This window comes from Apus apus, chromosome 1 (assembly GCF_020740795.1).
Source record: "Apus apus isolate bApuApu2 chromosome 1, bApuApu2.pri.cur, whole genome shotgun sequence".
NCBI lineage: Eukaryota > Metazoa > Chordata > Aves > Apodiformes > Apodidae > Apus > Apus apus.
Genome location: NC_067282.1, coordinates 146,841,180 through 146,866,401, shown reverse-complemented (window position 1 = coordinate 146,866,401; position 25,222 = coordinate 146,841,180). Strand labels below are relative to the sequence as shown.

The following is a 25,222-nucleotide window of genomic DNA, read 5'->3' as shown; positions in this document are numbered from 1 at the left end:
GCATAGGCATCTCTTTAGGCAGAGGATGTAAAAATGACATTAATATCCTGGTTATTAAAAATGAGAAAGAGGAGAGCAAGAGAGGAGGAATCTTTGTTATTCTTAGTATAGTTCAACCAGGAGTAATTGTTTATGTTAGAGCATAGTATTTTATTTGTCTTGAATACATATTTCTGGAGTAACTTAATATTTGTGCGTGTGTGTGTGCGTGCTGTATCTGAAGTCTATATCCCGTTTTCCCTTCCTGACACTGAACAAATGAAAAAAGCTGGGGAAGCCATCTTGACACTGGTTTCACTCTGATGTTGTATTGCAGGTATGGCCTCGCATGTGCAAGTTTTCTCTCCTCACACCCTTCAGTCAAGTGCCTTCTGTAGCGTGAAGAAACTGAAAGTGGAGCCGAGTTCGAACTGGGATATGACTGGGTACGGCACACACAGCAAAGTCTACAGCCAGAGCAAGAACGTGCAGTCCTCCCAAGCCGCCGCAGCAGCCGTCAACGCCTCCCTGCAGATCCCCAATCCAAGCATCCCTTACGAACAGACCATCATCTTCCCAGCAAGCACAGGGCACATCGTGGTGACATCCGCCAACAGCACTTCTGGTGTGGTTGCAGTGTCTGGGCAAACACTGGGCGGGCCACACAACCTGATGCGTCGCAGCACTGTGAGCCTTCTGGACACCTACCAAAAATGTGGACTTAAGCGCAAGAGTGAGGAGATCGAGAACACAAGCAGCGTGCAGATTATCGAAGAGCATCCACCAATGATTCAGAACAATGCCAGTGGGGCCACTGTAGCCACTGCCACCACCTCCACGGCCACCTCCAAAAACAGTGGCTCCAACAGCGAAGGGGATTACCAGCTGGTACAACATGAGGTGCTCTGTTCCATGACCAATACGTACGAAGTGTTAGAGTTTCTCGGCCGTGGAACCTTTGGACAAGTAGTCAAATGCTGGAAACGTGGCACTAATGAGATTGTGGCCATCAAGATCCTGAAGAACCATCCTTCCTATGCCCGGCAAGGCCAGATTGAAGTGAGCATCCTGGCTCGGCTGAGCACAGAAAGTGCGGATGACTACAACTTTGTCCGTGCATACGAGTGCTTCCAGCACAAAAATCACACATGCTTGGTCTTTGAAATGTTGGAGCAGAACCTCTATGATTTCCTGAAACAAAACAAATTCAGTCCCTTGCCCCTTAAGTACATTCGACCAATTCTCCAGCAGGTAGCAACTGCCCTAATGAAGCTGAAAAGCCTTGGACTGATTCATGCAGATCTCAAACCAGAGAACATCATGTTGGTGGATCCATCCCGACAGCCATATAGGGTCAAGGTCATAGACTTTGGTTCAGCTAGCCATGTGTCTAAAGCTGTGTGTTCTACCTACCTTCAATCCAGATATTACAGGTAAGAGACTGAGCTCATTTAATGTTACTAGGAGAAGTATTTTACCTGTGGGAATTCTCCTACACTCCTCTAAATGAATGAGAGTCATCCCTTAATCCTATACTGGGATAGCTCTGAGAGTAGCTTGTTGGTGACAGAAAAAATGGTATACTGACCTCTTGGAGTTTAATTAGTGATTGAAAATCATTTTAAGTTTGTAAATGATGATAACATCTTGTAAAAAAAGAGTTTGCCAGTTACAATTTAGAAAGCCTTTCACGTCTGTCAGTACTTTGTTTTCTCTGGGACTGTTTACAGATGAGAGGATGGATCTGGAGAGTCCCCGTTTCCTTTCCAAGTAAATGCAAGTAGATCCTTGGTTTCAGGAAGCCTTGAACCTAAACAATCAGTCCATATTTCAGCTGTGTCTCCCAGTCTTTCTTTATATGTGAGACCAGAGACTTTACAAGAATAAGGTAGCCCACAGGAAAACTGGATGCAGAAGATGCTTTGTCAAGGAGTAGTTTTCACACTTGCTGTGGAGCTTGCTAGAGTCAATGAGAATATTTTGACTGGCTCCCATTGGCTCTGCTCCAGCTGAGCGAGGGGCCTGGCCAGGCTGGAAAGACCTTTCTCCGTTTAGGAAGGGATCTACTTGTTGGTAGAGATCAATGAGTGCTGTCAGTATAGGACTGAGTACCTGTTGTGGACTGTCATGGCCTGAAGCTGTGGCAGGGGAGTTATAGACTGGATATTAGAAATAATTTCTTTACCGAAAGAGTGGTTGGACAGTGGAACAGGCTGCCCAAGGAGGTGGTGGAGTCACCATCCCTGGGAGTTTTTAAAAGAAGTATAGATACAGTGCTTATCAACATGATTTAAGCACCATATCAGGTAAATCAGGTTATGGTAGGGGGATTTAGGTTATGGTTGGACTTGATGATCTTCAAAGTCCCTTTCAACCAGGATGATTCTAATTTCTACTCACAGTGCTTTTAACTACAGGTATGTTACTTACTAGGCTGGAGTTCTGACCTCTGTGTAGATGCACCTGAAGTGAAGCAAATGAGCCAGCCGTATCCCTCTGCCAGTTTCAGCAAAGCGAAGGTCATCCTTTCTGTATGTCTTGACTACAAGACAGAAACTCTCTCTGTAGGTGTTCTCCTTAGACCGTCTCTTTGGTACCAGTCAGCTTAATTCAACATCCCAAGGACAGAGAATAGCAGTTACACTGCTTCCTCAGGGCTGGGGGAAACGGGTTGGGAGGGAATTTGTCTTTAGATGACAGCTGAATTTAGAAATATTCATGCCATGTTTTTATTGTTGTAATTCTGTGAAGCAGGGGCAAAGCGGGAAAATGTGATCCTTCTTGATGACTGATTTAATGAAAATCAGTCCTGGCAGCATCCACAGCTCATCAGATGGGTTACAAAAAAAGTAGGGTAGTTGCTCTGTTTGTAAATAGGAAAGAAATCTGTTGTATACGTGGCAAGGACTGGGGACAAAAAATTATGTTAATTGATAACAGACCCTTTTCAGACTTCATAAACATCACAGTGGCAAAGAACACCTGAGCTCCAAGCTTGGGAAGAGTTAATTTTCACAGGAACAGGAACTTTGACAGTGTAGCAGTAAAGCAGCAGATTTTTATCTTCTTGTCCTTTGCTCTGAAGAAGGCCAAAAAAAAACCCCTGATCCTAGTTTATACCTTCGAAGAGGTTTATTAAATGAAATATCCTACCTGATGACAGTCCTGGCCTCCAGGAGAGACATGTTTCTGTGGTAAATATGTGAAAGCTTTTAGGCTTGCAATTACCTGGCAGACTAGAAGAAAAGAAAAAAAAAAAAAAAAAAGATAATACAGGCATTTTGTTGTTGAGTTATCTGTGATTCTGCATTAGCAGCCTAGGTCCTAGCTGAAAGACAGAAGGGGCAGCCAAAATGAAATATGTGACAGAAAGCAGAAATGAAAGAGAAAAATGGCTCATTCTCAGCGACAAACAGGGAATATTTTTGTGGCAGTCTCTGGGGAGGAAAAGGCTTGATAAAATTTGCTTTTTAAATTTTAAATGTTATTCCTGCCTGGTGTGAAGTTGCAGCTTTTAGACAATAAGTTCTGTCTGTCTAATTCCTGCCTTGTTTTCCATGCCTGAATTGATGGAAGGAATGGAAAAGGGGCAGCAGCTCACCAGGAAAAAAAAATAAGAAAAATCTTGTTGGGTTGAATTACATCAGCAGGGGGCTGCTGATGAAGCTAAATTCAAATCATGAGGAAAATTTATATTCTTCTTCATTTTCTGATGGAGAAAAGTACATCACAGAGTAAAGACCCATTCCACTCCAAAGAGAAGGAACTTTCATGCTAGGGGAAACGCAGGGCTTTATAAAGATTTCATGTGTCTTCCATTTAATTTACACTTGTTTTTTCTTGCTAGAGTATAAAAGACAAGGGGATGACTTCAAGAAATGGCACATTTAAGCTGAATGTGAATGAAGAGCTTCCTCAGAGTAAAACCTCTCAGACTCTTAGCAGGCTTGCCAAAGAAGTGACAGAAGGCCTGTGCCCCATGCATTTAAGGGAAGACGAGGCAGAGCACTGGGGAATATAATGTAGAGGTCAGCTCTCAGCTGGAGGTTTTTTATCATGGGCTTTTAGAACTGAATTCCCAGGTTGCCCCTGTATTTTATTATCAACTTGCTTTTTCTTTTCCCTCTTTTTTTTGTTTTGTTTGTTTGTTGGATGTTTTTTCTGGGTTTGTTGTTTTTTTTTTAACACTACTTTCAAGACTATGATGGCCAAATCCTTTCAACAGAGGAAAGCTGGGTGGTATCCTGCTCATTCGCAGAGCAATATAAGGCTTTTCCTGTTCCTGTAAATGATAGGCCTGTTTTCTTCTCTTGGAGGTGGAAGACAGAAGTGTCTTCAAGCAAACTCCGTTCTCTTTCTTGGCCTGTACCTGCATAGCCCAGCATAAGCTAAGCCAGCCCTAGGGCTGCTTGCAGACTTTACCTGAGCAGTTTGTCGTTGCTGCCATGATCTGAAGCTGAACTGGATCCCTCAGACCGGTTTCTTGTGAGAGCAACAGACTGGGCATTGCACAGCTGGTGCAGCCTGAGGGTCCTTGCTGGACATCCTAATATCAGGACCTCTCTGTCCCACCACAGATACTTCTGTCAGGCTAAGCCAGTACTCTCCAGAAGGACGTGGAGGGAGAATCAGTGCTCTCCAGAAGGATCTGGAGATTTTTCTCCCTCACTCCTGACTGTAGAGGGGCCCAAGAGAGGCAGGACACTCCAGGCTAATGTGGCCCCTGCAGGAACTCCCCCTTTCTTATGGGAGTCCCCTTCCAGGAGGACAGAGCAAAAGACTAAAATAACAAAGGATGTCATGGCCATTGTGAGAGCTTAAAACTCCCTGTCTTGAGTCCATTACTCAAGACCTCAGACCAGACTGGGAATGACCTCAGAGCAGACTGGGAAGCAGGGGTAGGGTCCTCTCGCCCAGCCAGCCCCCATGGCACATGGTTACCTCCCCTGTCCCCAGTGGCTGCGCAGATCCTCCCACTCTCTGACAGTGCCAGTAGGCCGTGCAGGGGCTCTGCTGCCCCATCTTGATTTTGTCAGCAGCTCCTTGTGCTGCTGCTCCAGCCAAGTCAGAGGATTCGTCAGCACTGTGGTCAGAATTGTCATCTAAAAGTGGGAGTGCTGTGAAGAGGATCAAGCTCCTTCCTCCCACTTGTCTTCAACCTGTGGTGCAAAACTCAGTTTCTCATGTAGCTTCCTTAGCCTGCATGTGTAGGACCTGGTTGGTGGCCGTACAAATGTTTCCCCTTGTTTGGGACAGTGGTGCCAGCCTGTCCCCAGTGACTGTAGTTCTTCATCTTGTCACTTAGCAGCAGCTGAGTTGTCTTGTGTCTGATCAGTGACCCTTCATGGAGGTATGTGGTGACATAGTCATGGTCCAGAGGTGAGAGGTTCCTGTGTGAGGAACCGAAACTGCTGAAGGAGGGCTGCTCTGCCCAGCTTTCAGTGCAGGAGTGGGCCTTTGCAGCTGGCAGTTTTAGACAGACATGCTTAGTCTAGAAATGAAGCTCTGTTCACAGAGCAGCCGATCAAAGAGCTGCGACAGGCGCTTCGTTGTGAGATACCTTCATGGGGTTTTGTTTTTCCTTTTTTATGCTGTAGTTTGAAGAGGTCATTGAGGTAGGCTGTATGATCTCCATTTTGCAGGAGGTCAGAGGGATGAATGCCCAGAGAGATCCCTTCTGGGTTGATAATCAATACACATATGAACAGCTTCCTGGGAAAACCCATGTCCCGAGAAACACAGGGCTCAGGCGGCAACAGACACCCCGTCCATGGTGGAAGAGGGGGTACTACCCGGTGTTGCACCCTAGCAATAAGTGCATTTCACTAATTAATGGCATAATCATTTTATGACATTTAAGTCTTTTAGAATTTGCAAAATATTACAGATATAAAATAATGGCTGTCACCCCTGCACTATGGACAGATAAATGTAGTTCTGGTTCCTTGTTTTCAAAAGGCTTTGGTATGTGGCGTGTCTGGCTATGGGTTGAGGTGTCTGCTTTGTAGGTAAGTGCCCTTTGATGAAATGCTTGGATAACAGGGAGTGAAGCTGAGTATCAGTTTGAAGAGGTGTTTTTCAGTTGAGTTTCAAACTCTAGAAGAAAATAGGCAGGCATAAAGGCCTACGTGCATGTTGTCTGCTGCCCAGAGTGTCAGACAGAGTAAATTGTGAGACTGTGTGCAAGCATGTTTTTTACACACTTAGCTGGCTGAGTATGTGTCCTGAGGGATGATGGGGACTAAACTGGATCTATTGTCTCCATCTTGCAACACGCAGACATTGTGTCGTGACAGGTATGAGTCCCCTAGCTGTGCTGACAGAGAGCCAAAGCAAAGTCGATTCCCGAGCAGCGTCATGACCTCTTCCCCATTGTGTGACTCAGAGCATGCATCACTCTGGCCAAAACTGCTCTTTAAATGAGGCAGTAGTAGTGGCAGCAGGGATAGGCATTGCTTATTAGTTTACTCAGTGAATGGGCATCTGTTATGTCCCTGTGTAACAGTGTTAGTGCACATTTCAAAATCTTTTGCCATTCCAGAGTTGCAAAAACATCTCTATCTTAGGCTTGACTGTTTTTGCAGCTGTGGGGGGCCTCATTGTTCTGATGCTCTATTTCAATCCTACCTACAGCATTCACTGCTTTACTGAGTTTGCCTCTCCAAGGTAAAGAGCAGGATAGCTAGATGGTTTGAGGAGGAATGTTTCTTCTGGAGACTGGATTGAAACCCATCAGGTTCATTGCTGAAGTCTAAGCTCAATTTCACTTAATGATAATCATGCTTGGTAGTGCTACAGGCTTGCTGAACAGGCAGTACATTATAGAAGACTTGGTGGAGGAAAGCAGACTTCAAGCTATACTATTTTAAAAATTCTTCACTTCTTTCCCAAGGATATTTGGAGTTTGCAGTTGTTTGTTTCAGAACCAAAATTCAGCAAAATTCTTCTTTGCAGAAGCAACACCAGGGTTAATTGAATCTCAGTTTCACTATATCCAGACCACTGAGTCTTGAAATCACAGAATTACCAAGGCTGGAAACGACCTTTAAGATCAAGTCCAGCCTATGACCTAACATCACCACATCAGCTAGACCATGGCACTAAGTGCCACATGCAGCCTTTTCTTGAACACCTTCAGGGATGGTGCCTCCACCACTTCCCTGGGAAGTCCATTCCAATGTCTAATCACCCTCTCCGTGAGGAAGTACTTCCTAATATCCAACCTAAACCTCCCCTGGAGCAGCTTGAGGCTATGTCCTCTTGTCTTGTTACTTGGAAAATGAGCCCAGCCCCGGCCTGACTACAACCTCCCTTCAGGTAGTTCAAGAGAGTGATAAGGTCCCCCCTGATTCTCCTCTCAGGGAGAGGAGGAACAGACATTTTGCTGAAATCTTTTTGCTTTGTCCCATCTGTGTAAGGGACCAACCCAAAGGCCACATTGGTTTTTGGTTTTAAAATACTCAAGAAAAGAAAGTTATTTGCCAAGTTTCTTTGTGTATAAATCACCCCAGAGCAAGGATGGTAAACTAACATTGTGCTTGTGGTGCATCCAACAGAAGATACACACTGTATATTTCAAAATAACTCCTGTTCTGGGGTCTAATTTAAGAAAGCGAAGCCTATATCTCTGCCTAAATAATCTCTTCAGATCAGAATCTCCCTAGGGTTTTCTCTACTGAAACCTTCTTACCATTTCCTTGGGTGTTTTTTATTTTGCTGTGAGCAGAGATGCCAGCTCCTCCTTTATCTTGTCAAAGTTAGTGATCTGCCCCTTTCCCTGTGACACTGCAGCATCTCCCTGCCCTGCTCCAGCACATGATGATGGCCGTGCTCTGAGAGGAGCCCTGCATCCCTGTGCAGAGTCAGAAAGGCTGTCACAGGAGGGCTGTGTTTATTTATTAACCAAGCATATAAAATGTGCCCAGTGACGTGCCTTTGGGCCCAGGAATATTTGTAACAAAGGGCTGTATGCAAGGAACCTGGCAAGAAGGCTTTCCCCAGCAAAGAGAAGTTGTCGATAGCTTGAGGAGGTGAAGAAGTCTTGTGCTGCTTCCTTCTGGCTCATCCATGTCTGAGTGGTGGAAAATAAAAAAATCACAACTGAATTCTGAGCCAGTCCCTTCTATCCTCTCTCCCAAAACACCTCCTATAAAACAAAGACAGGGGAGCTGACAGTAATTATGCCTCCTGACAATTTCAGTTTTGTTTTAGTGGCTTTAAAGGAGGGAACCTCTGTGTCCACAGGCAGGGCTTAATCCATTAGGGTTGCTGTAAATCAGAGACAAGTACATGAAAGGTAGCCAGAGGCATGTACCAGGTTGAGACCTCTGGTTGTCCATCAGCTGGTCCCATCCAGTGGGTGAGGGGCTCTTGTCCTCCCCAGTCAGCTATAGTTGCAAAACCTCTGCCGTAGTCAAGTGAGGTAAAATACCACAAAGTTGGCAAAGTCCCACTAAGCACAGATTACGAATAATAATTAAATAAAAAGATTCTCGGCTAACACACTTACCATTAATTGTTGGAACAACCAGAAAACCTAAGAGCACCCTGAAATCTGGGCTTTAGGACACCGTACCCTGTTGTTCCCATATTGCTTTTCCTTTGTTCATCACTGTTAGAGATACTTGCATGAAAAAGAGTATGTATTTCTTAGAAGTTCCTAATTTCCAGATTTTTTCTCTTCCTCACTTGAAATTACTATTTCCTGTTAGCAGATGTGGAAAGGGGTTAGGATTCCCAGTGCGACCAGTGCAAGCAGCAGGATGATGGTCTCAGTTGAGGGGATGAGCTCTGGGAGCAGGTGAACTGCTAAGCAAAGATCTATCTTTTAGAAAACTGGCAGTTCTGCAAAAAAGCAAGCAAAACACAGGGAAGAGAAGGTAAAAGCAAATTTACATTTTAAAAAAGAGCATTTTCACAAGGCTGCTCCTGCTTTCAAGTGTGTCCCTGATCCTCGTGGAGGGAAAGGCAGCCCTCTGGATGCAGGCAGCCCCGTTCACCCTCAACGGCTCTGCCAGTGGCCTGGGCAGTGCTGTGCAGGCAGAGAGGCAGGAGTGGGAGCAGAGCTGTGACAGCAGGGCTGCTGACCAGGATTTAATGCTAGACCACCACTTCTAGCACAGGTGTCCTGCTCCTCGCTGGGGCAACCCACCTCACCTGTGTCTGCATCAGCTCTGTAGGGACATGATTTTGGAGAACAGCATTTCTCTTCCCCTCCTCTCCCTGTCCCCCATAACCTTCATTCACATTTAAGCACGCCTTCCCTCCCTGGAGATTCACACCACCCAGTGCCATGCAGTCCCAAGCCTCAGGCTGACCTCCCTGAAAGGAACACTTTCTGCTTTGGAAAGAAGTATGCTTCAAATGTGGCTGAGCTGGAGTTCCCGTGTGCTTTTGAGAGGGCTTGTGGAGAGGAGGCAGCATGCAAATAGGCTTCTTTACCTGTCTGTCTACTGCTACTGTTGTGATTGGGGACAACATGACAACAAAGGAACAGCCCCATGACTGCTCACTCAACTGCCCCCCCCCACACACACACTCTTAGATGAGGAGGACAAAGCTCCTTGGTGGAGACAAAGGACAAGGAGGGTTCTTCACCAATTAAGGTCATGGGCAAAACAGACTCAACTTGGGGAAAAAATAATAATTTAATTTCACACTAATCAAACACACACAGGACACAGACAACACAAAGAGAAGTGCCTGCATATGTTACCCCACCCCTCCCTTCTTCCCGGGCCCAAATCACTGTATTTCTGGTTTCTCTCCCTACTTCCCCCCAGCAGCACAGGGGGACAGGGGATGGGGTTTAGAGTCAGTTCACAGGCTGGTGGTTCCTGCTGCTCCTTCCTCCTCAGGAAGAAGGATTCCTTACAGTCCTTCCCTGTTTCCCCATGGGGTCCCTCCCATGGGAGTGAGTTCTCCACGAACCTCTCCTTCATGAGTCCTTCCCATGAGGTCTGGAGCTGCTCCAGCCTGGCCTTCCCACAGAGTCACGGGCTGCTTTGGGAACAAACTCCCCTGGCACCGGGGTCTTCCAAACCTGCAAAATCAGAGTCCACAGGCAGCAAATCCTGTGGCCACAAAATCCAAGTCCACTGGCCAAGTTCACCCCTCCTGGTGCCTTCAGGAAATGTTCCACCACGTTCCTCCATGAGTACAGGGGGACAGCCTTCCATCTAGCCCATGGGTTGCAGGGAAATTTCTGCTAGGGGACCTTCTTCCCCTTCATCCTCACCAACCACCAGCTCTGCTCTCCTCCTCCAGCACAGCTCTTCTCCCCACAAGTGCCTTTCTGCTCAGGTGTTATTTCAGTTCTTTTGCATGTTAATCGCTGAGGCACATCTGTTGTCCCTCTAATGGATCTTTGGCTGGGTTTTGGTAGCAGGGGGAACTTCTCAGCTTCATACTGGAGCCACTCCTGTGGCCCTTCCCCTGCTACCAAAAAACCCACCAAACCAAACCAGAACAGCTACTTAAAGTCATCTAGGTGTTCCTCACATGAACGTCCATGAACTTTTTTTTTTTTAAAACTCAGTGCTGAATCCTAAACTAATCCATATGTTACCTACACTCACTGCTAGAGTCATTTTGGTAATGTTGGGAGGATCAGTGAGAGACTTGGAAGTCCCACTCCCCGCTTGCAGGTTGGCCACAGGTATTCTTGTGTTAAGGGTTTTTCTGTTGTTTAGTTGGTTTTTTTCTCTTGCTACCATCTCTCTTACGTGATCATGAAAAGAAGCCTGTCACAGGATTTCCTGCTATTTTTCTTCTCACAAGCTTTATAAGCACAGTAGGTCCCTTTAAGGCTGCAGCCGGGTGAAATAAAGTGAAAAATCAAGGCCACTCTCAAATTTACTGTACCAGGGCAGGCCTGACACAGCTACAAATGGATAGCTTGTTTTACTTAAAAAGAGCTATTTACCTAAGAGAAATCAAAACCCTCCTATTGCAGCTACTGGCTGTAGCACATGAGACTCCATCCTGGTAGTAGGTAAAAGAGATACTGTCCTTTAGTAAAGATACCTACGCTCAGACCAGGGGCTGGGCACCATACCTAGCTCAGTATGGTGACAAGCAGCCACTTCTGCAGCCACACTTGTGAGTGACAGTACAATTAATGGGGCTAGAACAAGGGCTGGCTGCAATCGTAGTCTGCTGTTTACATGTATATGAAAGACATAAAGTTTGGTCTCTGCTTCTAGTTGCTTACTTCTGTGGTTTTGTGTTTGCTCTCCTTCCTCTCCTCCCACTCAAGTCGCTTCCTCACAAAGGAAGCGAAGTGGGGAAAGGGTGCTCTTTTTTTCAGCTCCAGTGACAGAACAGCAGCAGCTGCTCGTAGGAACACTGGTGTGGTGACCCACAGATGTTACACCAGCAATAGGTGGCCAATGAAGTAGAATGCACTGAGTCACATGCTGGAGTATGATTTTCTATGTCTTTCTCAGCTTATTTCAGTGCATACTTGAGTCAGGGCACTGATGGCTGCTGAGAAGCAGAATGAGGTCAGGGGTTGTTGGTGTGAGATCAGTGTTCCAAGTGTGAAAATAAGAAGAATTATGAGTAGCAAGATGCATCATCCACATTTCTGAATCTGGAAAAGCAGCACTAGCAACACGGTTTGCACAGGATTTCAGGGATGCTTTGCTCAAGTACCACGTGTTTAATCCTGTCAGGCTTTTGCCTCCCCCTGTACATTTTCTCACTGCAGGCAGGAGATTTAAGTGTAACATGGAAGAAGCTTACTGTGTACGTCTGTGCGTTCATTAGGTTCACAAGTTTTAGGCCCCAGCACTGTGGGACTGAAAAGCTGTATTACACTGAAGAGCATTTTCTGATTATAAAGTGTTTCAGCTCTGCTGCTATGGGCAATGAGGTTATAAAGGTGACTGACATTGGTTTATAAATGAATAAGTCATTACCAGAAGAGAAAAATTACCTAAAAACTAAAGATGCTTCAATTAGTATGGGGTTATACGTTCCCCACCTTCATAGCCCTGAACTCTGTGGTTTCAGTCCCTGAAGTGCCTATGTCAACTTCCCAATCCACTTGGTGCACTGATGCTTCAAATTAGCCTAAGCTAATGTAAAGGCATCTAATTCTCAGGTGGAGGCTCAGTAGCTGCCTCCTTCTCCAGGTCATGCTGGGGAAAAGGAGCAACTCTCAGGCAGTTGAGAGGGGTTATCTTGCTTGAAAAACACTAATCTTGTGGCCTGACTTAAGCTGAGTTAGAGCCACAGCTGTTACCTGTTCAAGGAGGAAGGTCAAGGAAATGTCCTTTCCTTTTTAGGGCAGATCATACAGTGGTCATTCTGTGATGCTTTACAAGGAAATAAAAGAAGAAAGGTAGAAGAGAGATATGCATGTATATACCGTGAGAAATTTTCAGTTTTAAGGGAAGTGTCTCTAGGAACTGAGAGAGGGGAAGGGCAGAGAAGAAATCCTCTTACAGGCAGTGGCTACCTGGAAGTCACTGTTCCCCATATAAGGAAAGATGTGGGAGGGAAGATGATGAGATTTTACCCATCTCACTATCTGGAGACTTCAAAACAAGAGAGAGCCAATTTCCAAACAGGACAGTGTGCTTCTCCTGCTATGGGCTGGAAAGTAATCTGTGAGTCCCTGAGTGGCAGCTTGTCCTCTGTCTTCTTTTGGAAGGACAGAAGTAATCACAGCCATTGTTTTACTTGTACAGACACAAGTTATTTTGTGCTGACAGGTTTTCTCTTTATTTTGTTGAGACTGCATGGGGTCAGTGCTTAGGTACACATTCAGGTTCTGTCCCCTCTCTCCCTGTGTCTGCTGGTTTGCATTAGCTAGGGAGTAGCAGACTTTTTCCTGCAACCAGACCTACTGGTTGTCTGCAAAGGTTCCTGCTTAGGGCCAGAGACAGGGTAGATGTGTGGGATTTGGCCTGAATCTAAGTGAAGTAACTTTGAATCAAATGCTTTACAGTTCTAAGGGTTGGGTTAACTCTTTGTCATTATTTTTGCCAACCACTGCCATTCCTAGGTGGTTTGAAGCAGAAGTTCTCAAGTGCCAGCGTAGTACCCCAGACCTGATGAACCATAAAAAGTGCTGTAAGTTTTGTAATGTCATCACTGACCTTCTCCCTTTGTGGGAGGCTTGGGACAGTTTTCAGATAACTCTAGTGATTTGTGCAGCTCCCAAGCCCAGAAAGCTCAGCAGCTGAAGCCTTTAGAGAAGGAAAATAGGAAAATTGTTCCAGCAATGGATGCTTGTACTCATGTAGAGGCCGAGAAAGAAAGGCTAGCAGTGCTTCAGTTAACTAGATGACAGGAGGTGCAGTACTGTAATGAGTTGTGTTATAACTGCAGATTGTATGATTCAATTACTTTGTATGATTTTAGTAATACTGCTGAGCAGCACCATGTTTTCTCCCCATCCTCTCCAGCCTAGCTGTAGGTGTCTGTCACCATTTACCTTGTGCTGTTCTCCTCGGATGCCATGTTTTCTGAAGCAGGGCTGTGTTTACGGCACCCAACACACAAAGATTTTTGTGGCTGAGGCCTTTAAACAAAAGGGTAATCAAGAGTATAATGGTAAACGTGACCATGAGGGCTAGCCTGCACATTAACGTGACAGCTGGCATACAGAAGGAAAGCTGATGGCCTTTTTTGGATCCACCACGTTAAGAATTTGTGTTTCAGAATCAGAACTAGTTGCTTCCATGCAGAGCTGTGCACTCAAAAGAAGATCCAGACCAGTGGGGTGGAAGGAGTATTTGATGGCTTAAAAAGTTTCAGTTTATTTTGTCTAAGACTGTTTTACTTACCAGTGGGAGACTGCATACAGAGAATAATCATCCAAGGGGAAAATGGAGTATTTCTCTGAAGCTCACAACAATATTAAGAGGGACAGATGAAATCTAAAAGTAAACAGGTTCAGCTGAGGCTAGCTGAATTTGCTGGTTACTCTGCTAAAAAGTTAATGATGAAATACTACCAGTTGATTTCAGGATATAAGAGGAAGTCATGATAAAGGCCTGTATCAAACCCAAAAACTTACCTAAGTGATCTCATCCTCATAATTGTCAGAAGTAAAGCTCCTGCCATTGTTAGCCACTTCAGTTAGTGGGCTGGATTCAGGAGGGTTGCAAGAGCCAAAGCAGAAGGCAGCCATATTGCTGTTTCTGGAGACACTCTCCTGGAGGCCCATTTGATCTCTTGGCAGGTGCATGATGCACCAGGGAAGGGAAAGGTAGCATGGGTTAGGTTCCACTTAGCAAAACTGAGAAGTGTACAGAGATGTGGCAGCTCCAAACATACCCCTTTTAGAGTCAGGTCAAAATGCAGCTTGATGGGTACGATATATAACGAGCGAGAGATGGAAAGGCAAGTTAACTGGGTTGGAGGATAACATTCTGTCTTTTGAATGGATTCTTGTTATTGTCACCAATGTTACTTGCAGCAAAAAAAATTATGTTGAAATTATTCCTTTTTTCTCTATTGTTTAGCTCTTGTTCTCAGCTTTGTTATGGCCACAAAGAGATGATAAAAATGGATTGGCACAAAGTTGAGTTTCCTGTATCATTTAGAGTTATGTTTTCAGCCCTTAGTGCTTTTATAGGGTCTGTTCTTCATTTTGAAAATAGCAATAAAAGAGGAGAGAACATAAGAAAACACAATTCTCCCTCTTTTTTTCTTTTTTTAATGAAATTGTCAGTGCTAGTCTGAACTTTGCTTCTGATCTGTATGAAGTCTCTGAACTGTGCAGTTGGAAAAAAACAGATACAAAAGAGATAAAATATCCATGTGCCTGGTTACTCTAGAAGGTAATAAAAAGCCTCCAAAGTCTTGCTTGTTTTTACTCTGTATGTTTATGTCTACATAAATCCTTTGGGAATAAACTTTAGACATTTACACTGGATTTCAATAATTACCTTCCAGCATCAGTACCTGTGATCAAGCAAAAGAAAATCAGCTAAAGGTTGTATGAATGGTCCTCTTGGCTTCCAGAAACATGGGTAGCATTAAAGCATGTGTTGAATTGCTACAGTAAAATGAGGAATGGTGTAATGGGTATGAAGCATTGAAGTGTATTTGTTGTTCCTGTGTGGTTGTCAGAGGCATTGGGCATGTTTGGGGAGATAGTTCCCATCTTAGAAAAAGGATCAGTCTGCAGTGTTTGTTAGCTGAGTGTCAAGACACAGCTGACAGTCCCCCTCACTTTGGTGGGGAGAGTCCTGTTGTGTGGAGCTTGAGTGCACCCAAGCTTTCATCCTCTTCATCAGAGAAAGGTGAAGAATTGCCAGCCGCTTCTCCCCAGCAGCTCAAGATGCACAGCAGCATCTGTCCCACTTGTAGGTTGTTGGGGTATTTTCCTAGTGCCTTGATGCCTTAATCAGGCTCTGAAGAGCAGCCAAAGTAAAAGTCTGAGAGAGAAGAAACAGGCACAAACCCAGAGCAGGAGAGATTGGTTCAGATGAAAGACGAGGATGACAAAGGCCAGAGTTGCTTTAAACAGACAATGCAGCCATGTGGACCCCTCCTCTCAACCCAGTTCTGCAATGTGCTCTTACGTGGAATTTGAGAAGACCAATTTCCAGTTCAAGGTCTGTACTTTCGAGAAACTTTTGAGCTCTAGCTCCTAACACAGCTTTTTACCTTAGCCTGAGGCTACAGGATCTGATTACTGTCCAGAAAATGGCATTTTAAGTCATGTTACAATACTATGTGCAGAATATAACTATAGTCATTACATTTGTATGGGGGCTGTTGTAGGAGCCCAGGCCACAGAGAAGGGGATGCTGCTTGGTTTGCTGCAGGAAATGCTTCTGACTTTATTACACAGATGAAATTGCATGGTGAGTGAGGGCTGGGGAAGTGGGGATAGTTGCAAACTTTGACTTATGTTTTCAGAGCCATTGTTATGCTCAAGTAGCTTGTGAAATAGGCACTTCCATTGTATTCCTCCCCATGTTTTTGCATTCTGAAAGATCCAAATTGTTGTGCGTTTCCCTTCCACACCCGGAATGGTGCATTTGCTCAATACGGCGTTGCTTTTAGGTTGTGCTTGGAGCTGTGCCACACCGGAGTATTTGCTGCCGTCGCGGTTTCGGTCAGTGGCATAGCCAGGCAATGGGGTATGTTTCTTCAGGATGCTTTGAAACATCTGCTGTGCTCTGATTGTCCATACCCATGTGCACACAGGTGCACCTCTCTGGTGAGCCAGGGTTTCTCCATGCTGGCCAGCACAGTGGTAGGATGGCTGGCAGGTAGCTGGCCTTGGCAGCAGGCCCTGTGGCAGCCGGGGGGGATAGAGGACTGAAATGCTGCAGGAACTGTAGCATGGTAGAAAGGGCAGGAGGCTGCTGTGGCTTTGGTCTGAGCTTGCTTTCCTTGCAGCTGGCACAAGATTTTCCAATGAGGCCTTGACTGACCAGGAGCTTAAAGGCTTTCTTATCCGTGGAGTGTGACACAGGCCTGTGGCAACCCGTAATTAATAATGATACTAACCCTCCTCATGCAACTGGGGGATGGATGTCTGACAGCGTTATTATGGTAGTTGCTCAACAACAAGGCATGTTACAACTAACCATCTGGGACCAATTACGAAAGCCTCACTAAGGCCAGCAAGCACTTGCCTGTTCACAGCACTCATTGGACTGAAGTTGAAGAGAGAGGAGTCACTGCTCTGTAACACATGGGCAGGTGCTGCACGGTGTAGAGCATGGCCACTGTGTCAAGCATGGGGTGTCTGTGCCCTGGGATACATCTGGGCACCGCTGAGCTGTGGTGCCTTATGTTGGCATTGTCTGTAGCTCGTTCACCCAGATCTGGGATGAGGAAGCACCCTCAGGGCTGCAGCACCATTTCTATCCCCACTCCACAGCTTCTCCCACCCCCTCGCTGCTGTGGCAGCACCAATATATGCTGAGTACCTACTTAGCTGCTCGGTATGGTTAGAAAAAGGGGGGAGGAATGGGGGCTCCTACTTATGGCTTCCTCATGAATTTTTAGTCACTACATGAAGATTTCAAGAGTGTGCGAATAAAACATAAAATGAAGCGAAAGACTAAGTGGCACTGCACAAAAGGAGAAAAAAACCACCACGCAACACTGAGTCATTGTCCAAAAGGTGCAGCCATTAGAGAATAATAATAGTTTTTTGTGTGCAGTGCAGCTGGGGCCACAGTTGCAGAAGGAAGGTCCTCGGCGACCTGTGCGATGGCTCTGTTTGTTTAATGTGCTAAAACAAAGAACTGAAATGCAGACAGGGCCCTTGCAGATATTCGCAGGGCTTCTCTCTTGGTCCCTGTGTCTGTGCCCTCTCTCACTGCGTGCGTGTCTTCATGCTCCAAATGCAGCTAATCACAGCTACGTGCTCTTGGATGCCTTCCGTTGTGTATCCCTTGTCTCTGTGCCTGAGCACAGAATTGCTATTTTTGTAATTTAGAAACTACAACAAATAATGTAAAGTCAAACAGTTACTACTTCATTGTCTGTTTTTGTAATTTGTCCTTCAGAACGAGCTCGGGGTAATGACATTATTCCCACCCCTCCACCTTGACCTCAGTCTTTTTCTATCCATTTAGCAAATACTGCAGCTTGCTCTGTTTTTAATGGGTGGGAATCAATGTGGCTTTTGAAAATGGGATTCTCGCTGCCTGCACAAACAAAATCAATGGTGTTATTGAGCATGTGCAGGGCTGTGTGAACTGGAGGGAGCCAGCAGGGTTTGCCGCCTCAGCGAGGCAGGGGCAAAGCCTGTAACTCACACTCTTTATTTCTCTGTCAGTTTGGTAAGGGCTGACAAGCAGCTTGGTACTTTTTAGGAAGTGAGGCCTAGGGAGTACTTTTCATCAGGTTAATGAGATTTTTAAGGTGGTCTGTGAGAGGGCTAAAAACAGACTAGTTTGAGTGCCAGTGGGAGGTTTGAATATCCCAGTAAAATGAAATTTAATCTGAACCGTGCTTTAGTTTGATACAGCTTTACAGTTGGGTTTGTCCCATCTTTCAGGGCACTCCTACTGTGGCCTGGTTGGAGACCTTTGCTCTCAGACGTGAGCTTCAGAGTGAGCTGTAGCAGCAGGGATGTGTTTTTTCTTCGTTCAAGCTAAGCATTTGTAAGCAAACAAACAGGATGGGGAATTTATGTATCCTTGTTTATCTTTTGTGGGAGACTAAGTTTACTAACATTACACTGTCGTGAGAAACTTGACTGGCAAATTTGTCCTGGCTGTGAGGAAATGGAGGGAAGAGCAGGCTACAGATGGATGTTGTTGGGTTGTTTTGTTTTTGTGTTGCTGGTTTTTTATTACTCCTTCAGGGATGATCTTCAGTTTTAACATTAGCAAGATTTTATTGTGTGGTGTGGGAGGAATGGACTCTTCTATCATGTTCTCTTGGAGACATCAATGTCATCTGTAAGCCCCAGCTCATGAGGCTGTGGTAGATGGTTTGCGGGACTGTAGATATTTTCAGTTAAAACTTTGTTGTCGAGGGTGTGTCATGATCCGTCAAAGGCCTTTTATCTGCTTGAAGAGCCTACCAGCTGCCACTGCAGGCTGCTTTGGTGGGGCAAACAGCATACACGAAAAGCAAGTTCACAATTCATTGATTTCCAAGTCTTGGCCTTTGAGTGCAGAGTATCCCAAACAGCTTGCATATTTGGCTTCCGGGAGTTAGAGCAATGCACTGTTGGACAGGACACCAGCAGTTTCCCAGCTGCAGCCAGTTTCAGACACCACTGATACGGGTTGGGTTCAAACCAATGACTTTAGCTGTATGTGAAAGACTCCAGAACCTTTTATCAACCTGCAGGGCCAATCCGTCATTTCACATAAAAGCACATGCCAACACTTGTTTTGAGCATCACTTTGTTAGGAGCGCAGCAAGCCTGGTGCTTTGACTGAGAGCAGAAATTTCTGGCTGTGTGACAGAATGGGTTTTCTAATGCTCCCGTGGGTTGAGGAGCTCTAGGTCCTGAGAGGGGAGAGGTGGCAAGAAGGGACCTTTCCTCCAGTGGCTGCACCACTGAAGATGTGCTTGTTCAGTGTCCTATGTTTTCATGACTAAACATGAGTTCATTTTAAAATGCTGAGGATGGAGTACTGATGAGTGGAAAAGAAGACTTGTGTTTCTAATGACTTCATATCTCCATAGCAAGGAGGAAAACTCGAGCTGGCATTTGGTCATCACTGACAGTGGCTTCTGGGGTGCCAACCCTGGGGTTTGTTGCTTTACTTTCCAGTTAAATCCTCTGAGTTTTCTTTTGCTGACAAACATCATACTTCTTGATTTCTAAGTCCTGAAAATTGCTATCACTCTTGGATATCATTTGTAAATGAGTGGGCATGTTTCTAACAAACCAGAAAATTAACCTTCTCCTACTGTCTCTGGTTTGAGTGAGGATTTCTTGATGGCTGTCTTTTAATTATGTGATTGTGACTGATCTGGACAAGTGAGACAGTTTCAATATCCTGCATTTGATATAGCTTATCCTTGTGTACATTATGAAGTACATAGAAGGGCTATAAAAGTTACAGGAATTGTTACTCAGCACAGGGCGTGGTACATATATGCATGTATGTACGGGTGGATACCCTTTTTTATTGTGCAGACACAGTTTTATCCATGTAAGAAGCTTGTGATCATCAAATATCCTTTAAAAGAAGCTAAAAATGTGTCTTGTTGCCTTCTTTTCTTTCCACAGACAACAAAGGTCCTATTTAATTATTTTCAAATGTTCACAGCAGTGAGGTTTTCTGCAACTTGCAAATCAGTGCAAGAAACTTCCCTTGGCTGAAATGTGTTCAGCAAAGGGTTCAGTCAAACACTAGTTCATTAACCACCTATTTTCCACATGTAATGTAATTTTTAATTGACATAGTGTGTTTTTTCATACATGCCAGTGTGATGATGAGACCTCTAAAAAAAAAAAAGAAAGAAAAAGGCGTAATGTAGCATGTGCTGGGACAGGCTGATTCCTTTTGCTTTTTGAAGTCCCCAGGACCAGTAGTTTTTTTGGGATTTTTTGTGGCCACCTCTTTTAGCTGTGCAGGCAGGAAACTTCTCATGCTGCTTTTATCCAGTCCTTCACTCCACTGTCATCAGTATGGTCTGCTGGGAGGGCTGGACCTCTGCTGTGTTTGGTGGGACTTGGACACAGGCTTCCAAATGTCCAAGCAGGGGTTCTGTTCTTCCTTGGTGCTTCTGCTGCCCCTGCCTCCCTTGTGCACTGCCATGGATATAGGCAGTTGGTCAGACTGTGGGGCAAAATCAACAATAGATCCTCCTCTCTTTTGGGAATTTTTAGATTTTAGGGTTGATACAGTCAAGATTTGAGTTTGAGCCTTGATGAAAACTTAATTAGAAATGAAAAGCAGCCATTCTTAGATGAATCCACAACTAAGAATTAAAAAAAAAAAAAAAAAAAAAAAAAAAAAAAGTATTGACTGAAATAGCCATCAAATAATAATGGTATTTGGACTTCTCTGAAGTTTTGATGTGGATAAGTGATCTCATCTCGGGCTAATCAGAACATGATTTCCCCCCACAATTCCACTTCTCCAAATTTTTAGAAAAAAAAACAACAACAAAACAACAACAAACAACTTTTTTCCATTTTAATTGAAAACTTGCCACTATGAAATTTTGGTGTTGGGCTTTATTGTAACATTTTTGGTGGCTGAAAAAAATCAATCCAGTTTTACTTCATATACTGAGAGAAATGTTTGCCTTTTTTTTTCTTTTTTTCAACAAAGCAACCCAAAATCCTGTACCCCTTACTACTCCCCAGAATTTGTTCTTAAACATTCTTCAGTGTTATTCCTTTTCTTTTTTTATATTCAATTTGTTGTTTTTTTTTTTACTTGGAGTATAAATAAGAAGCTGCAGTCTGAAATAGAATTGTTGCTCTTCAGCTTTCCAAAGCAGTGAGGGAAAATAGATCACACAGCAAGTTTTAAAAATCAGCCAGTGTGTGGGATATGCTACACTGAACCTCTTTTCAGAAAAGAACTGGATTGCAGCCTTTAGGAGCTGTGTTTGCTGTACAAGAAACTGAATTTATACCAAGTAGAGAATGTGGGAAGCACCAGCTTGGTACTGCTGTGATGTCTGCAAAGCAAAAATTGGGGGAAAAAAAACCCAAACAACCCACCACAACCAAACCAGGGATTTTCCACCGTGTGGATTATTTACTGGAAATGTCTGAAATCCGTTTGTTCCGGGAAGGTGCACCAACACGAGTCATTTCTCCTCTCTGGCAACCTAGCAAAGGGTTAAAAGTTTGAGCGAGAATTGGTTCGGGGAGAAGACTGCTGCCACCGTGCTAAAGACTCATTTGTTGGGAGAGCGCTACCCTGCTTACTGTAATTGCAAGAAAATTAAAAGAAAGCAAATTAGCTGGGAGCTTTTCAGAACTCTTCCTCCTTTTGCTGACGTTAATGAGATTTTCCCCATACCAAAGCGGCGTTAATAACTTCCGCCGAGCGGCTTCTCTTAAGCCTTTGCTTACAGAGTGAAACAAACCTGGGGTGACAGCGAGGGGGAAGGGTACCGAGCACCAGCGGTGTCAGAGGGAAGGGGGTGGATCCTTCGGATAGGGTGTAGCGCGGTCTCCCACATCCACGCGTGAGGCAGCTCCGTGTGCGCGGGGGTCGGGATGCGGATCGGCTGCTGCCCCCGGGAAGCGCCGCTTGCCCTGCGTGATGTTCTGCCCTGGCTGTTGTTGGGACGATTTCGGCAAGCAGAAAGTTTATGGAGTACGGGGTGGGAGGGGGGAAATAAAAAAATGTCACAAGCTGTTCTTAGGGCTGTGTTTAAAGCCAAGGCATTTCCAGGAAGGTGAATTTCCTAAACCGGGGTGGAGGTCGGGACAGAAGGGAAGGGCTTGATCAGGATCAGCTTCCTTAGCAGGAACTCCTATCTTAAGCAAGAATCTGCTGCTTTCCAAGAAACGGGTTTTCCACAGCTAGCAGAAGGGATGCTTCAGAGGCAGGGAAGTAGAAGAATTTATCCGTGCATTTGGAGGCCCCTCTGTGGGGAAATGCTGAGTTGCAAGCGAGTAGCATTGCAGGGAAAAGCTCTCAGCGGGGCAGGACCCCTTTTTGCTCCTCCAACCTGCTCCAGGAGAGAGGTGGCCGGCAGGGCTGTGCTGTGTGTGGTCCCTTTGGAAGTGAGGCATTGCGGAGGTGGGATCCCAGAGTGCTGCTGGGATGAGGGGGATCTTCCTTGCTTCGGATGCAGCACTTCCCTGTGAAGGGATGGAAAATACCTTTGTTTTTCTGAGAGCTCGTGGATGCAAATGTTTGTTTATGGCGGGCATCTCTATAGCTATGTACACACAAGCCCAATGTATACATACACCAGTGCATGCTGAGTGGGAGTAATATTTTGTAATTTCTGAGGCACTCCTACATGAAGAGACGTGGGTGCCTAAGAAAACATAGCTGAAAGCAAAATCAACATGACCTAGTAAACAACAGCTATCTAGCACATGTGTGCCTACTGTAAAGCCGATCCTGCCTGTGTGGGCTGTGTCTGCTTCTCCGGATGGTGAGAAGTTAACGTTGTTTGAACTGAGAGCTCTCTTTAAGCTTTTACTGAATTCAGGTAATTACTCTGCAGGTTTTCTTCTCCATTTAATACCCCACTGTCCGAGTCTAACAAAGTGACACCCAACAGCTACAACGCCTGCTTTGTGAGAGGTGGTGCCTGGTCGGTGCAGTGAAAGTGGAGCTGGTTTTTGGCTGTTGCTGCCTGGCACAAGCACCGGCCTGGTGCTGTCCTGTGGGTGACAGCACAATTTGCAAGTTATTGAAAGTTTAGGAGGATTCGGAACATCCTATTCCAACGGTTTCTAAATATTTCATGCCTGTCATCTAAAGCAGTTTCAGTGCTTCAAAACAGCAGGGGGAAAAATTATGCATTGTATATTTATAATACATGATTGTTGATCTCTGCTGACATTTATCTGTACTCTAGAGAAGAAACTGGATAACTCGCTTGTGGTGGGGAAGGTAAATGTCATAACCAGGCTAGCCTGTTATAAACATGTATTAACCCTTTCATTTAATTTTCTTACTATTTTAGTGGGCTTAATGAAGGGTCATGTGATAAATCAGGCCTGTGCTTTTGTCCTCCCATGTAAATAGATGCATGATGAAACTTGTGCACTTCCAGGCGTGGGCACAGAGATCCAAACCATGAAATGACTCTCAATGGGTGAAAGCAAGGTAGAGGCTACCCATGCAGGAGCCCAGGAGATGGTGGCTCTGTATGCCCCAGCAAGCGGTGTGGCCTGGTGAGAGCTGGTCTGCAGGGTAAATCACTTGATGCCAAAAATCTGACAGTCATGTTTGTGGCATCTTGAGGGGTGGCTGTTTTGGACTGGGTCTTGTTTAGTGGGCGAATGCCTGTTCGTGCACTCTGAGAACACTCCATAATGTGAGCACAGAATAACTGGGAGCAACTGGAAGTTTTACCTTGACAGAGCCCAGCTGAAACACAGGTGTATATTTACTCAGTATTATTAGTTCCTCATGTTTTCATCAAGTATTATAATGCTGGGGTTTTTTTTGTTGGTTTGTTGGGGTTTTTTTTAGTATCCTACCTACCTGGTAGAATCTGGTTTTTAACTCAAAAAAAAAAAAAAAAAAAAAAAAAGGAGGCAGGCATTTCTAAACCCTAGTGTTATTGCAAGAAAGAATTTGAAAACAAGATAAATTTAAAAAAGACATAATTTGTTCTTTAAAAAAAAAAAAAATCTCATGTGATATTGGAGGTTGGCAGGTGACTTTTCACATTATCCTTTCCTGGGAGAAAACCTGCAGGAGCAGCCTGGGTGGGAGAATACCTCCATGACTCTCCATGATACCGAAGTGAGGGAAACTGCTTCTCCCTGGATTTAAATCCTTGCATCTCCAGTGCAACAGCTGTGGAGTTATTTGTGGTTCAGGTTTGCTGCAGTGACAGCTCTAGGAAAATCTGCTTCCAAAATTTCCCCGAATACTGACAAGGAGCTGCCAAGGAAGTCTAAGCTACGTTATTTATATTTTTTCCATGCCTTTCTAATTTTTACAGCCTGCACTTTCCTCTCTGGGGCCAGCACTCTTTCAACACCTTTTGTTTTTGAGCAGGCTTTGGGGCAGCCCCCACACAATGGGGTATGGGATGGTTGGTGTTTCATGCAAGCCCTGGCACTGCGGAGCAGAGAGCTGCTGCAGTGGACATCCTCTATCCATGCACAGCCATCCAGAGCCTTTCAGCATCCCATGGGAAAGGAAATTGGGAAGAACCAGGGAGAGGTGATGGCACCTGTGCCAGGAACCCCTCAAGATAGGCAGTTGGGTGCAAGACGAAACCTTGGAGCAGGAGGGAAGCATGAGGTCATTCCCATTCTGATCTTTCCCTCAAACCTCCTTGCTATCAAATGCTGAGTAGCAAACCCTCCACCACCTTCTTGCATGCCACCCCTCCGTGCTTGCTGCTTCTTCCAGAAAGTAGTTTGTAGTAAGAAGGTGTTGAAGAGATCAAAGCAACAAAACGTAGAACACACCGGTACCCGGGAGGACCGGCAAGTGCAAAACCACCCCTCAGGCGGCAAACTGGTTGGGAAGGAGGGAAGTGGATGAATGTAGTGTTATTCCATCTGTGGGCTGGCCAGGCAACACATGGCTTAAAATCAAGAAGAGAAAAACATAACAAGGTGTCGTGGCTTTGAAGAGTGTCTTTGCTGTGCAGAGAGCTGCAGCAAGCCACTGGAAATTCTAGAGAGGGAGAAGCTGGATTACCATCACCTGGATGATGAAGAGATTACCAGTGAGTTAATAAACACATAAAATCCTGTGAGTCCCTGAAGTATGACAGGTTACTAGAAATGTCAGTGCTCTGCTGAAGATGAGTTTGCCCCAAATAAGAGGAATCTGTATGTAAAGAAAATGTTAGGCTTGACAATTGGAGAAAATTTCCTCCAGTTGGATGCTTGTCTTTTTTTCTTTTTTTTTTTTTTTCTTTTTCCCTTCTCTTCCCCCAGTACTTTGAAAATGGGGATTTCCACAGCTAAGGTTTGTACCTTCCTTAAATAATAAAACAGAAGTCTGAAAAGCTTTCTGTAGGAATAGAAGATCAACACCCACCAGCTGAGAGGATTTCTAGAAAATTGTATGCTATGGCCAGGTTAAGTATCTACACATACCATTTTAAAAGGTGCTGGTAGTTCAGACTCGAAAGTCACCCCATCTTCTAGCTGCCTGGCTAGTTCTCTGTTTTAAAA

At 44.9% G+C, this 25,222-nt stretch overlaps 1 protein-coding gene across 4 annotated transcripts in view; it reads left to right on the top strand.

Moving 5' to 3' along the window:
* HIPK2 (homeodomain interacting protein kinase 2) overlaps positions 1-25,222 on the top strand; it is a 127,983-nt gene that overhangs the window by 38,605 nt on the left and 64,156 nt on the right. For all 4 annotated transcript variants that reach the window (XM_051644012.1, XM_051644005.1, XM_051643987.1 and 1 more), the window contains exon 2: positions 317-1,412. In XM_051644012.1, coding sequence (XP_051499972.1) covers positions 317-1,412 — 1,096 coding nt within the window. The remainder of the gene's footprint in view (positions 1-316; positions 1,413-25,222) is intronic.